Source organism: Xenopus laevis, chromosome 9_10S, assembly GCF_017654675.1.
Source record: "Xenopus laevis strain J_2021 chromosome 9_10S, Xenopus_laevis_v10.1, whole genome shotgun sequence".
In the NCBI taxonomy this organism is placed as follows: domain Eukaryota; kingdom Metazoa; phylum Chordata; class Amphibia; order Anura; family Pipidae; genus Xenopus; species Xenopus laevis.
The window spans coordinates 103760445-103775304 of NC_054388.1; the positions used below are offsets into that span (position 1 = coordinate 103760445).

Below are 14860 nucleotides of genomic sequence, written 5' to 3' on the forward strand. Positions count from 1 at the left end.
AGTAAAGATCTGTGTCCCCAAAGATGCCCCAGTAGCTCCCCATCTTCTTTTCTGCTGATTCAGTGCACATGCTCTGTGCTGCTGTCACTTACTGAGCTTAGGGACCCACTCACAATATACAGTACACATAGAATAGAAATGTCACAATATAAGGCTGATTAGTAATTAATACAGATAATTACTACATGGCAGCACAGAAACCAGTGCAATTAGCATCAGAATTTAATAATCAGCAAACCTGTAGCATCAGCTTATATTACAGCCAGGGAAGCTCATTTTCTGCTGGATAATTAGTGACGAGCCCTAAGCTTAGCTTCTCAACAGCCAATCAGAGCCCACTGAGCATGTGAGTGTCACAGACACTTTCCAAGATGGTGACCCCCTGTGACAAGTTTGAAGTCCTGGATCATTGCTGCTATTGACAAGCTGAAACTTTAGCCTCGTGCAATAAGTTCACTATATAAAATATGACATTTTAGCCATATTCATTTTTAGGGTTTTAATTCTCCTTTAAGGGCAACGACACACACAGGGATGCCTTGTACTTTGTTAACATTGTAATTGTCACAAAACAAGTAAATGACATCAAGTGCAGTGATTTAGCTTTATCACAGGGGTTACGCCTGCTTTCATGTGACTAAGCTAAATCACTGTGAGTAACCTTACGCCATCTACCCTGTCTCCTTGTAAAAAGGAGATACCCCTACATTTAACCCTTTCACTCACACCTCCCAGCCTAGCCCAAGGCTCCTACCCCAACCCGCGCTACTTTTTCTTGCAGGCACAATACAATACACCAGACATTCCTTTACAGGAAGACAATAAAATATCTCCTGATACTTCATAATTAGGGAAAATCAACTGAACATCACCATGAATGATAAACAGAGACATTATTCATTGCAATGTGTATCAGATAACATATACAGAAGCTTATCACAAGCAGAAGAAGAATTAATTAGGGATGTTTGTGATTCCCTCAAGCTGTAGGATTGAGCTGTCCGCAGCTGTTCTCTCTTTCAACTGTTTGCCGCGCAAGTCTCCGCTGTTCTTACATTTTTTACATCATGTTTTTTTTACTTAAAAAGTAGGAGAATAAGATAAAAAAAAACAGGAAACCTTCATTTTCAGCTCATTTCATTTTAATGGTTTCCAAACATCTGTTGTTATTTTGTTCTGTCTTAAGGAAACAACGTAAGCCTGTTCCACCTCCTCTTGGTCGCTCCAAGTGAAATAAATGATCACAGCAGTGATGGTGAATCATGTCTGAGAAAGAGTAAATAAACATCATTTTGGCACTCTATATAGGGATCAGTTTCCTCTTGTAATGCTGTGTCTGTCAAGAGATAAGAAGGACTTGACAGGGGAATTCACAGCTATTCATGAACTACAATTACCGGCATTTTCTCCATATTCTCCGTCTGACCTCATTCATTGTGCCAAAAGCACTCTAAAATTGGCCAAACATGGGCAGAGGTTGCCAAACAAGCAGCCCTCTGGACCAACGATCAGATAAGCTTAAAGGATAAGTAAACCTTAAAAGTTAGTTAGGAAAAAAAATTAGAAACCTTTCTCACATCTTTCCTAAGCAGAAGAACATCAGATCAGCCTCTTTCTTTCTCCTGACAACTTCCTTGACTACTTGGTGGTCAGACTGGTGGGAAACTGACCAGCAATTCGAGCTGTTGTAACAAAATTCATTCATATTAAAAGTACATGTATCCCTTAATATCTTGGAATGAAAAAAATAAATAATGAATGTACATAGCAAAAGTGCTTAGAATGGCCCCTTCATCAATTTTACATTCACTATTTTAAAGGTTTACTTATCTTTTAACTTGGCCCACATTGGCGTAACTAGACGCTACTGGGCCTCACAGCGAATTAATTTTAGGGCCCCCAACATATACAGAGGTTGTGCTGTTTTACCAAATCGCTCATTAATTAGGGCCTCATGAGGCCCCTATACATCCTGGGCCCCCCTGCAGCTGCAGGGTCTGCTTCCTCTGTAGTTACACCACTGTGGCAAAAATGTAGTCGACCAAATTGGGCCCAGATCCATTATGGTCTATGGTAGGGTTACTACTGTCCGGTAGTTTTTGCACAGGGCCTATCCAGAATGCTGAAGTCTGAAAACTGGATAGGCCTTGACTGATGTGCAGTTTGGCCAGTCATGGTCACCTCGTTATAATTGTGCCTCTAATGTCACTGGCCCTTCCTAAACGTAATTTTTCCTTCATTACCCGTCATTGCTCCTCCCCCTGTCCAGGTGGTCTGCACATAGGGTTGCCACCTGGCCGGTAAAAATGATGGTTGATCCCAATGTTATTAATAGGGGAAAAAAGATAAATATATAGGAAGGCCGGTATTTTTTTCCAGAAAAGATGGCAACCCTATCACATGACAGCAGGAACCCTAGCCTTGCAAATATTAAACCTAATAGGAAAGCTAACTTTTAGTCCTATCTGGCTGAAAGAATAGTAGTTAGTACACCTTTAACAGATCTCTAGAAACATTTTTTCATTTTTTTATTTTCATTAAAAGCTGCCTGCCTTCTGCAGATCAACTTAACCCTCTTATCTATCTGCCCTGCAAGCTTTCTGGCACTTACAAGGGTAAAGCCAATTGTTCTGCTGAAGATAAGCTGCAATAAATCATGAAATTCATGCTGCCTTTCTAACTTTGGAACTGTGCCAGTTATCTTGTGCTTTCAAATCACCAGCCCTCTTGCTGGTGATAGACTAAAGTGCCACAAAATAACATGCAAAGTTACACAGAAGTAGCAGATGTTGTTGGCTGCTGACTGGGGGTGGCAATGCACTGGGCAATACTTTTCAGTGGATGATTGCTGGACCCATGGGTCGAACATACAGATAACGTATTAGCGGACATACATGTTATGTCCACGTTAATAATGTTCTGTTTTTTTTGGAACAATCAGAAAGTGTAGGAACTAGAGAGGAGCTACAGCAGCTCTTCACTTCATCATCTATTCTTGAAATACACCAGTCCGTTCCTCTTCACCTCCTCATCTAGAGATGCAGTATGCACTGTCCACTCCACTTCATCTAGCATGGCACCATACAGTGCCCAGCTCCTCTTCACCTCACCATCTAGTGATGCACCGTGCACTGCCCAGCTCCTCTTTACCACTTCATCTAGTGATGCTCCATGCACTGCCCAGCTCCTCTTTTCCCTTTTCATCTAGTGATGCACCATGCACTGCCCAGCTCCTCTTTACCTCTTCATCTAGTGATGCACCATGCACTGGGGGGCTCCTGTTCAGCTAGTTATACATCATGAATTGAATTCTCGGCAGACAAGGTTCTTCCAATGGGGACTTGCCCCTTAAGCTTTATTATGCCAAGTGAACACACAATTTTTCGTGGTCATCTGACAAAAGGGCATGCCCCCAAATTGTTGCGTGTTCACTTGGCATAATAAAGCTTAATAAAGGGCTAGATCCCGTTGGAGGAACCTTGTGTACTGGGAATTCTCTACTACTAATTGAATACTGGGGAGTGCCATCTCCGTAATTAATGAAGTGCCAAGGCTATAACATGGAGGCACAGGGTGTGCAATCTTTTTTCAATATTTCATCAACTGGACATCAGTTGTTCTCTTCGACATCTAATGATGCACCATGCACTCTTCATTTTATCATCTAGCTATGAAACATGCACTGCCTGGTTTCTCTACACCTCATGATTTAGTAATGCACCATGCTTTTTACAGCTCCTCTAAACTTCCTCATCTAGTGATGCACCATGTATTAGCCAGCTTCTCCTGACTTCCGCAGCTAGTGATTTCCCATGTATTGGCCAGCTTCTCTAGACTTCCTCATCTAGTGATGCGCCATGTATTGGTCAGCTTCTCTAGACTTCTTCATCTAATGATTAACCATGCTTTTTACAGCTCCTCTAAACTTCTTCATCTAGTGATGCACCATGTATTAGCCAGCTTCTCCTGACTTCCGCATCTAGTGATTTCCCATGTATTAGCCAGCTTCGCCAGACTTCCTCGTCTAGTGATGCACCATGTATTGGTCAGCTTCTCTAGACTTCTTCATCTAATGATACAACATACTTTTTACAGTTCCTCTTAACTTCCTCATCTAGTGATACACCATGTATTGTTCAGCTTCTCTATTCTTCCTCACCTAGTGATGCACCATGCATTGTCCAGCTCTTTGAGACTTCTTCATCTAGTGATGTCATCTAGTGATGCACCATGCATTGTCCAGCTCTTTGAGACTTCTTCATCTAGTGATGTACCATGCATTGTCCAGCTCTTTGAGACTTCTTCATCTAGTGATGCACCATGCATTGGCCAGCTCCTCTAGACTTCCTGATCTACTGATGCACCATGCAGTAGCCGAAGTATGTAGGCTCAGGTTATATAACTTTTTTTCTATAGAAATTAATAATAAATTCACAGCCAAGTATTAAACAACAATAGACTGTGAACATTACGCTGTCTGGTTCAATATCACTTAACTATTCAACACTGCGTAGTTTAATTATTAACTGCTTTGTGAACCTTGCTCAACAGCCGTTCCATGAAAGTGCCATGCGCTATTGAGTTGTCATCATTTTGTTTCCGAATAGGTTAACAAAAAATGCAGCAGACACCTCTTGCTTCCAAGAACCAGATAAGGGAGGAATGGGAAGTGAACATTATTAATGGGCTTGCAAGCTTCTAAACACATCTATTGTTCACCAAGTTCCTTTCACACGCAGCTTGGCTTCTGGTGCAAAAAAATACACAGATATTTTATTAAAATGCTAATGAAAGATTTAGCTTTTAAGTGGAAATAAAACGAAATGTTTATTCAGGCTCCCTTCCAGTCAGATTCATTTAGATTTTGATGCAAGTAAAATCTTTTGAAGGTCCTCGCTCTTTCTCCATCTGAAGAAATTCAGGCAGGAACATCTAAATGAGAGTATTGTTTGTGAGGATACTTGCCTATCTTTTTTGCAGATGATAGACCTCACGGCTTCTTTCAAGTGGAATGGAAATTTGCTCAAAACCTGCAGAGTGGCGCTGAGCAATGTTTCCGCATCACAGTCTGAAATCTTTCTTTGATAGGATAGATTTTTTTTTTTGAGATACATAGTTTTGTGTGTAACCCATTCGGCTCTTTGAAGAGCACGGGGACTTGGGGCAGCATTGTTGAGCCATGTGATTGTTTTGCTTGTCTAGTCTGGTGCTTACAGACAGTATATGTTTGTTCTACTCCTTCCCACTTTAAAATGTAGAAAATTCCTACCCCTTAGAAGAGATTCTAGACAGTGGTGTTACTTGAGTGCACCAGTCCCCCTGCAACAAAAATCTTCAGAGGGGCCCAGCGCACTTCGATCCCCATCCTCCCCCATCCATCATCCACTTCCCATGACTCCTCCCACTACCTGCTTGACCCGCCCAGTGCCGACTTGTGGTCTGCTACCCTACTGCAGGTAAGAGAGCGGCTGGGGAAGGAGGGCTTCTTGTTAGCTATACAGAAAGTAGAGTAGGGTCTGCTTCCTCTATAGTTACGCCACTGGTTATAGGGGACCTCTTCTAGTCACCCAGATTTTACAATTATTTCCAACCAAAATCTTGAATCTTCTCCATCATTATAAATTTTATTTTACCATTGGTAAAGGACATAGCTATATGCTTTGGGACTGCAGGGACAATTTTAGTGAAAGGTCCTATTCCCAATACTCTTGTGCCCTGCCAGCCCCATTTCCCACAGGACATGAATAAAGGACAACCCAAAGATGGTGGAGTTTCAGGCAGATTGGGGATTACTGTGTGATTGAGGTGGGTGCCCTGTTTTTGGGAATCAAATGTTGGGTGGAATGCCTTGGTGTCCATTAATGGATACAGATGTACTTGCTACCCCTACAAGTAAATGAAAATTTTGTGGAATATATGCTATTTTATAAATAAAATATCACTGTTTCTGGCTGTTTAATTTGCTTCCTTCCTAATAAAAATTCCATATCTATTTTTCATATAAAACGATATCTTGGCTGTGTATGAGCCTGAGCTAAGCCTGAGAGTGCCACGCGATTCCCCCTGGGTGCTCAGATTTAGCAGTGGGTGGATAAAGATGCTGAAGCGGCAGTAGGAGTGGGTGTTTCCCGGCTCGCTCCTTTTCCATGGTGTAACTCATACCATTATAAGTTGTGTGTTGATTGCTTTCTAAATCTGACATTTTAATCTGCAGTCCTATTCCCCCATCTGTCACCATGTGAGCCAGGCTCCCTGTGGGAATTATACACTCAAAACTGTGAGCCGTGGAATGCCAGTATGCCACTTTTTTATGGTTTCATGCAGAGAAGGATTGATTTTCAGTTTAGAGGGCAATTATAACTTGTTTTTTAATGGTAGTATATGATTATGTTTTTCTGCGTCTCCCCAACATTCTATTGGGTTTTTACTGGTTCAGCTTGCATTTTTAGTTTTGACTTTGCTGCCATTGTCTCAAGCTATCTGGCCACAGCCTTCCTATTCTCTTTCCATAGCTTCTCTGTTGTGCAAAATTGTAGCAAGGAGGGGTATCAAAGTATTACTTTAATACTAATTCTAATATTGAATATGTTCATAGCCTCTACAGAGAGGTATTATAGTAGTAGTATTATATTCTCCTGTATTAAGTACAATTCTACGGGAACAGCCCCCTAAGTTTGCTCATAGCCTGTACAGAGAGATCCCATAAATCTATGGCAGCATAGGTATTTCTCTGTACTAAGCACAATTCAGCAGGAACAGCCCCCTAAGTTTGCTCATAGTCTGTACAGAGAGATCCCATAAAACTATGGTAGCATAGGTATTCCCCTATACTAAGCACAATTCAGCAGGAACAGTCCCCTAACTTTGCTCATAGTCTGTACAGAGAGAGAACATAAAACTATGGCAGCATAGGTATTCCTCTGTACTAAGCACAATTCAGCAGGAACAGTCCCCTAAAGGTGGCCATAGACTCAAAGATCCGCTCGTTTGGCGACATCGCCAAACGAGCGGATCTTTCCCCGATATTACACTAACGGCATGGCTATATCGGGGGTAATTCGAAAATTCAGCCGAACGATCAAATTACGATGCGCCAAGGGGCTCCGACGAGTCAGTCGGTTAAAAATCAAACCGTCCCGATCGATATCGTGGCCAGATATCGATCGGGAAGACCCGTCGGAAGCCCCCATACACGGGCAGATACGCTGTCAAATCGGTCCAAATGACCAATATCGGCAGCTTTATCTGCCCGTGTATGGCCACCTTAAGTTTGCTCATAGTCTGTACAGAGATATACCTTAAAACTATGTCAGCATAGGTATTCCCCTGTACTAAGCACAATTCAGCAGGAACAGTCCCCTAATTTAGCTCATAGTCTGTACAGAGAGATCCCATAAAACTATGGCAGCATAGGTATTCCCCTGTACTAAGCACAATTCAGCAGGAACAGTCCCCTAATTTAGCTCATAGTCTGTACAGAGAGATCCCATAAAACTATGGCAGCATAGGTATTCCCCTGTACTAAGCACAATTCAGCAGGAACAGCCCCTAAGTTTGCTCAAAGTCTGTACAGAGAGATCCCATAAAACTATGGCAGCATAGGTATTCCCCTGTACTAAACACAGTTCTGCAGTATATACTGTAAAGACAGACACCATAAATCTACAGCTGCACAATTCTGTCGGAACAGCCCCCTAAATTTGCTCATAGCCTGTACAGAGAGATATGATACCACTATACCAGTATGAGTATCCCCCCTTTCTAAGCACAATTCTCATAGCCTCTAGAGAGTGATACCCCCTAAATAGGAATTCCCCTGTACTAAGCACTCTTTCTTTGCAAAAAGGGACTAGTCACCCAACTGCTCCTTTGTATCAAAGTCTCCTGATATTTGTCACATATTTCTCATGACTGAATGCAGTAAAAAAAAAAAAAAAAAAAAAGAAACCATACGTTTATTCCAACAATGAGTAACCACAACAAGGACAAATTAGCCTTTGCGTTCCATAGCAAAGCTCGTTCATTCTCAAGTTTTGGCACACAGTGAAAGAAACAGCCAATTAACCTTTCAAACATCAGCAATTCTACTAATGAACAGTGCCCTGCAATCTTCTAATTAGCATCGTTGCAGTAATACATGCACAGGGTGAATAACACTCGCCCAGGCCCCCAGGATGGGTCATCGCTGCAGACATAGAGCTGTCCGGACAATATAATTGAAGGTGATCCGTACAAAATTCCAGCATCAATTAATTGTCACTTGTAAGGCTCCTCGTTTCTCTGTTGAGAGGTTTTGAAAGGCTAAGAGGCATGTTTGAGGCCTCATCCGACCTTTAAGAGATCTAGAAACCCATAGTGCGGCAAATGCGAAATCATTTGGCAACTGCCCGATTCAAGTCAAAGCAATATAAATCTGGCCATCAAGCGGAAAACTGGAGCACAGCACATCTCCCCAATCGTTGCCTTTTCTAGAAAACTGATACAGAGAGTGGAATATAATAGGTCAGGATGTACAACTTCTAAAGTTGGAAAATCCAAATTGCAGTAAGGGAACCCTTGGAGGTCCAGCCAGGACCAGGTTGCAGATAATTTCAGGGTTCCCTTTTATCCATGCAACAGAGCAAATTATAGTAATGCATCCACATCAGCACTTTACAGTTGCACATGTGTTTTGGAATAATATTACCATCAATTTTTTTTAAATTTCCCATGGGGTCAGTGGAGCAACTAGATGTTTCTGGGAAGTGATATCCAGGCCCCTCTTCAAAGGGTCCCGAACACACAGCAGCCCCTCTATGACCCTCCCACTACTTGTTTACAACTTCTGCCTCCTGGCTACTCGCACGAAAGTTGGAAAGAGCAAGGCTGGGGTGGAAATGATTAGAACTATACAGAAAGAAGATACTGTGGTCCAGGCCCCATGTTTCTGTCCCCCCACAAGGTCAACTTCCTCTATAGTTACGCAACGTTTTCTGGGCACTCTGCAACATTTCTGTTGCCCGTTTCCACACATTACAAACAAACATTTTCCAAACCTTGAGGAACATGATCTTTTTGCAGACACATTGCTGGGGGTATACTATACTTCTACCCGCCCCCTCCAGCCCTTTCAAAAGTCATTGAGTTTGTCATCTTCTGCATGGGCTTCCTCAGCTCATCAACAAACCTCTTTAACATATTGTATTAATTAATCCAGTATGGAAGGTACAGTATTATGGTGTTGCAAGGGAGATTGCAATGCTCTCAACAAAGCGGTTTCCCTAATACAGGGATCCCCAACCTTTTGAACCCGTGAGCAACAATCAGATGTAAAAGGATTTGGGGAGCAACTCTAGCATGAAAAATGTTCTTGGGGTACCAAATAAGGGCTGTGATTGGCCATTTGGTAGCCCCTATGTGGATTGTCAACCTACATTGAGGCTCTGTTTGGCAGTAAACCTGGTTTTTATAAAACCAAAACTTGCCTCTAATCCTGGAATTCAAAAAATATGCACCTGCTTTGAGGCCACTGGGAGCAACATCCAAGGGGTTGGAGAGCAACATGTTACTCACGAGCTACTGGTTGGGGATCACTGCCCTAATATATATCTAGTCAGCTTCTTCTTTAAGATAGAATTTTGCCCTGACAGCAAGAACGCCTTGTACCAACATTGCAGGTAGATATGTGGTGTGTGTTTTGTCTATTCTGCATTGTACTTATACATTAAAAGAAGGTCAAACCAAAACCATTTGCAGGACCGACACTGAAAAGACTCTATACAACGTTATACAAGGTTCAAACTGTAAAACCCTAATGTAAACGTTCTATAAAATACATTATAAAACAGTCAAATGATGGAGCACCAGAGAGACTGGAAAACATTTAAAAAATTAAAAATTGAAAAAATACAAATTGCATTTTTTAAAATTTTTAATCATGACTGAATAAAACTTAATTTTTTAAATGTTTTCCGGTCTCTCTGGTGCTCCATCATTTGACTGTTTTATCATTTGACTGCTGGGATTGCAGTAGAAGTGAGGCACATGAGATGATGGTTTGGTGACCCGTAAGTGCTCCCACTATCCCTTTTTGTTTGAATAAAATACATTATATCACCCCTTTAGAATACAAAAGTCTAAAGCCTCATGAGACTTTGAGATCACCTACCTGCTCATGATATTCAATCCCCATGCTCAGCGTGTTGATCAAGATGGCAATCATAATCCCGCGGTTGAAATATTTGCTGTCTACAATCCTTTTCAGTCGGACGGTGAACTCTTCCCAGAGTTTATACACCTTGTTGGCCTCCTTTGGTTTCTTCTTGAGCTTTTTTCCTTTCTGCACCTGGTCTCTTTGGTCTCCATGCCTCAAGTCCTGGGTAAATTCATAGACCCCATTAGAATCTGATTCACAACTCTCAGAGTCGCTAAACTCCAAATCAGGGTTCTCCAAGATGTTTGCACAGTATGGGCAGTTTTGGATTTCACACAGAAGAGAGCTTGGTTGAGGGCTTGGCAAGGAACATGACACACTCAATCCAGAAAGCTTACTGGAACTCCTGCACAGGCCTGTAAAGAGAGAATAAATTGAAGGCATGTGTCTAGGAAGGTTTTCATTCACCCTGCAAATTCTCAATTCTACACATACACGTGCCAATTAGAGCATCAGTAGCTGCTTTCACCTGAACATATGTGCTGTCAAAAGAAACAGTTTAAAGGTGTTAGCCCTCGAGGCCAGTTGCCGACACAAATACTGGAAAGCAGAGGATTGATGATTGCACAGTAACATTTGTTGAGGACTCATTTTGCAACATGGCAACTTTTTACCCTTTACATAAGGGAAGAGGCTTATTTTTTTTTTTGCCAGTGTAAAGTACCAGCCCAGCAAATGCAATTTATAAAGAAAAAATAAAGTAGATATTTCTTCTGTAATTCACTTTTCTTTAAATGGGGCATAGCAGTATTGCTCCATACAAATGTCTCCAGCATATCATCAAGGGCAGGTTGGAAACTGTGATCCAGCCACCACAGAGATGGACTCTTAAATCAATACAGTCCAACTGATCCAGGAGAATCCTCCAAAATTAATATTATATCTGCTCTGTTTACACTTGTACACTTGTCTCACTCTTCTTGGTTTTATATGTTTGTTGCCAATCACACACACACACATAAAAAGTTCCCGTAGATGACAAAAAGGGCTGTGATTGGCTATTTGGTAGCCTCTATGAGGACTGGCAGCCTACAAGAGGCCCTGTTTGGCAGTGCACCTGGTTTTTATGCAACCAAAACTTGCCTTAAAACCAGGAATTCAAAAATAATCACTGAGAGCAACATCCAAAGGGTTGGTGAGCAACATGTTGCTCACATGCTACTGGTTGGGGATCTCTGCACTAGAGGATCTGAAATTCAGCTTTAAAACCCAGCTTTATCTTAAAGTTACCAGGAGCAATTTTTTGCCACCCCATGTAACCTGTGAGGTGCTGCCACCTGGTTGGAGCACCCTTGGGTGCTTACAGGTATGAGTGGAGAAGGGAAGATTGAAGAATTCTCCTTACTATGCAACTGGGCCTTCTTTGGAGACAGTAGCAAATGGTATAGGATACATAGGCAAAAAGAAAGGGCTTATAGTAATCTTTCAACATTGGGACCTAATGGGGATTGGAGCTTCTGAGGAAATGACTAGCACAGTCACGAAACTTGACCATGCCCTCCCCTGCCTGCTTCATCTGTCTGTACTCGTACAATGATTTTATTAGAAAACCTGAATAAACTTGGATTTTTATCTATACACTCGTATGTATGAATCCTGCAATACAGTGGGCTGCAAGCGTGCCTTCGATGACTTTTCGTGTTGTACCATGTGACCAGAGTGGATCGGCTATCACCGGTAGCAGTTGATTTTTTGCTCCCTTGTCTCTGGGAAATTTATTCCCTTGTAGCGTGTTTCTTCTTGCCTGGGGATTGGAGATCCTCAGACACTCCTGATCCTCATGCATATAGTACGTGCTTAATGAGTAATGTCAACTTTGGAGAGCTAGGGGGCACAAAAGAGTCTGTTTTAGGGAATGTATTCTTTTGGGTCATGTAATAAAAGACACTAACTTTGCCCAGGAGCAGTAACCCATAGAAACCAATCAGCAGGAAGCATTGACTGGTCACCTGTTTAAAATCAAACATCTTATTCCTTGTTATAGGTTACTGCTCTTGGGCAAACATAATACCTTTTATTACATATGGGGGTTTGACTTTAAAGTAGTAGTAGTTCTGGACCTCCCTTCGGAGGGGGCTTGGAGAGGTATCTGGGAGACTCAGGGGCAAATTCACTATGCGCCGAAGTGCCAACGCTAGCGTTGGTTATTTTCGTTACTTCGCAAATTCACTAACGAACGCTGGCGTAAATTCGCTAGTGTTACTTCGCACCCTTACGCCTGGCGAATATGCGCAACGGACGTAACTACGCAAATTCACTAACGCGCGCATTGTATTGAACGCTACCTTTTACGCTAGACTTCCTTCGCCACCTCAGACCAGGCGAAGCGCAATAGAATAGATAGGGATTGCTTCAAAAAAATTTAAAATTTTTTCTAAGCCCCAAAAAACGCTGGTGTTTTTTCTATATTATGGGTGATAGGCTGAAAAAGATCGAAAAAATTTTTTATGGGGCTCCCCTCCTTCCCCCTTACATTTCCTAACTCATGGCAAATTAACTATACAGTGGGCACATGTGTAGGACAAAATAAAAAAATGTATTTGATGTTTTGAAGGTTTCCCAGGCATTTGTAGTGATTGTACGTGTTCCTCCATTGAAATTTGAATTTAGCGCCGTATGCAAATTAACCATCGCTAGCGTAACTTCGCTTCGCTTAGCGAATCAATGCTAGCGCAACTTCGCAATCTTACGCTACCCCTGAGCGCAACTTCGGATTTTAGTGAATTTGCGGAGCGCTGGCGAAACTACGCCTGGCGAAGTGTGGCGAAGTGCGGCGAAGTGCGGCGAAGTTACGCCTGGCGCAACTATGAATCTTAGTGAATTTGCCCCTCAGTCTGAAGACAGTTTAGAGTTGAATTATTGGGGAAAGTCTATTTATTCTTTTAGATACACCTTAAAAAGCCCACTTTGAATGTAAATAATGATGACAAGGTTAAATCACTGGGGGTGCCAATATGTTGGAACTATTGCAAAAATGAAAATTTAATATAAGCTTCATCATACTGAATTACGAAACTTTCTAAATACATTCAATTAAAATTTCTGTCACTCTATCTCTCACTCTATTAAAATCACTAGACATCACGTCTCTCTACATGCAGGATTTTGTGCAAAACTAAGTTATTTTTATTTTGTTTGTACTGGAATCACCTATTTGATTGAGGGTAGCAGCTCGGGCGGAGGGGGTCTATGTAGGGTAGGGGGTAGGGTTTTTGATTGCGCTTTAATATATCTTCTATGAAAGGAAGCCCCCTATATTGGATTTAACTGTCAATGACCCAACTGCTGCATAAAGACAGAATGAAGAGAAACAGATGCTGAGAGAGGGAGAGTAAAGAGGAACTTGATTATTCCAGAAACAGTACAGAATTTTTAATGAATTATATTTAAAAACTTTCTTATTTCAGTATGATGAAGCTTATATTAAATTCTCATTTTCGCAATAGTTCCCTTTTAATATCTAGTTGAACCCACTTCACCCTCTCTACTACCTAATGTTAATGCATTGCTTGCACCTTGCTTTGCTGCTTTGCAGGAGAGGCAAGAAAAAAATTAATTGTGGGGGGAAAATGTCAACTATAAATGATACATTTAATAAAATATAAAGACTATTTGTACAACAGATCCATTGCATATTGAATCCAATTTAGAGGATTTGTGCTACCAAAATGACACCACTCCTGTTATGTATATATTGAAAATGAAAATACAATGGCTAGCAATTTTTAGAATGTATCCAGTACATTCAGCCCTCTGTGAAACCGGAGAGGCTGCATTTTTCCAGAGCCGAATAGCAGACATTAGAGTCTCTTTATTGGAGCCGTTTCTCTTCAGATCACCACGCGGCTATTTATGTAGCGCAAATGTATGCAATTATACTTAAGTGTTTATGTTCCCATGCTATGAACCCTTTGCTCGTGATCTGATTCCACTTTGCCGAGGTGCGGAGTAATGAGTGATTCAGAGCTGTGATTATTACTTTCAGCTATTATTATGTAAGCCAGATCAGACCCAGCCAAGTCAGGAAACAGAATTTGCTTAATAACGTGTGCATTAAACCATCACATATGGGGGGTTTATGTTCTCCTCCACTAGCCAAAAATCTAAAGAAAACAGGTGTAAATCAATATGAATGGGGCCTGGGATCTAGAATTGTTGCTTTTGCTGAAATGACGACATAGGCAAGAGATGTGCATTTTAGTGATAGGACATAGCAATGAAAGACATCCGCACTGCATTCATTATAGGGTCACTATAACCTAACTTATTTCTGTTGAACGGTGCTTAGTACAGTTGGCCATGCTATCAATGATGTCAGCACATGGCCGCTAATTTACACCTCAAATAGGAGGTAATAAGGAATGTTGAGGCAAGATCACCAAAAAGACTAAAACTGGTACAGGGCTTCCATCTTTTACAACTTTTCAGGAAATTAACCCCTATTAAAGGAGAAACAAACCCTTAATAAAAAAAAAACCCTACCCCCTACCCTACATAGACCCCCTCCGCCCCGAGTTGCTACCCCAGGCAAATGCCCCTAGCTTTTTAATTACCCCTCCATGCAGATTCTGTCCAGCGGAGTTCACGGGCGCCATCTTCAGCCGCTTCGGTAATTTTCGGAATGAGCATCGGCATGAGTATCATGAGTATCGGTGCATGAGCAGTTGT

General features: G+C 41.6%; 1 protein-coding gene across 3 annotated transcripts in view; it reads right to left on the reverse strand.

The window, feature by feature from the left end:
• LOC108702319 (voltage-dependent T-type calcium channel subunit alpha-1H-like) overlaps window positions 1–14860 on the reverse strand; it is a 164424-nt gene that overhangs the window by 83636 nt on the left and 65928 nt on the right. For all 3 annotated transcript variants that reach the window (XM_041577897.1, XM_041577896.1, XM_041577894.1), the window contains exon 8: window positions 10148–10548. In XM_041577897.1, coding sequence (XP_041433831.1) covers window positions 10148–10548 — 401 coding nt within the window. The remainder of the gene's footprint in view (window positions 1–10147; window positions 10549–14860) is intronic.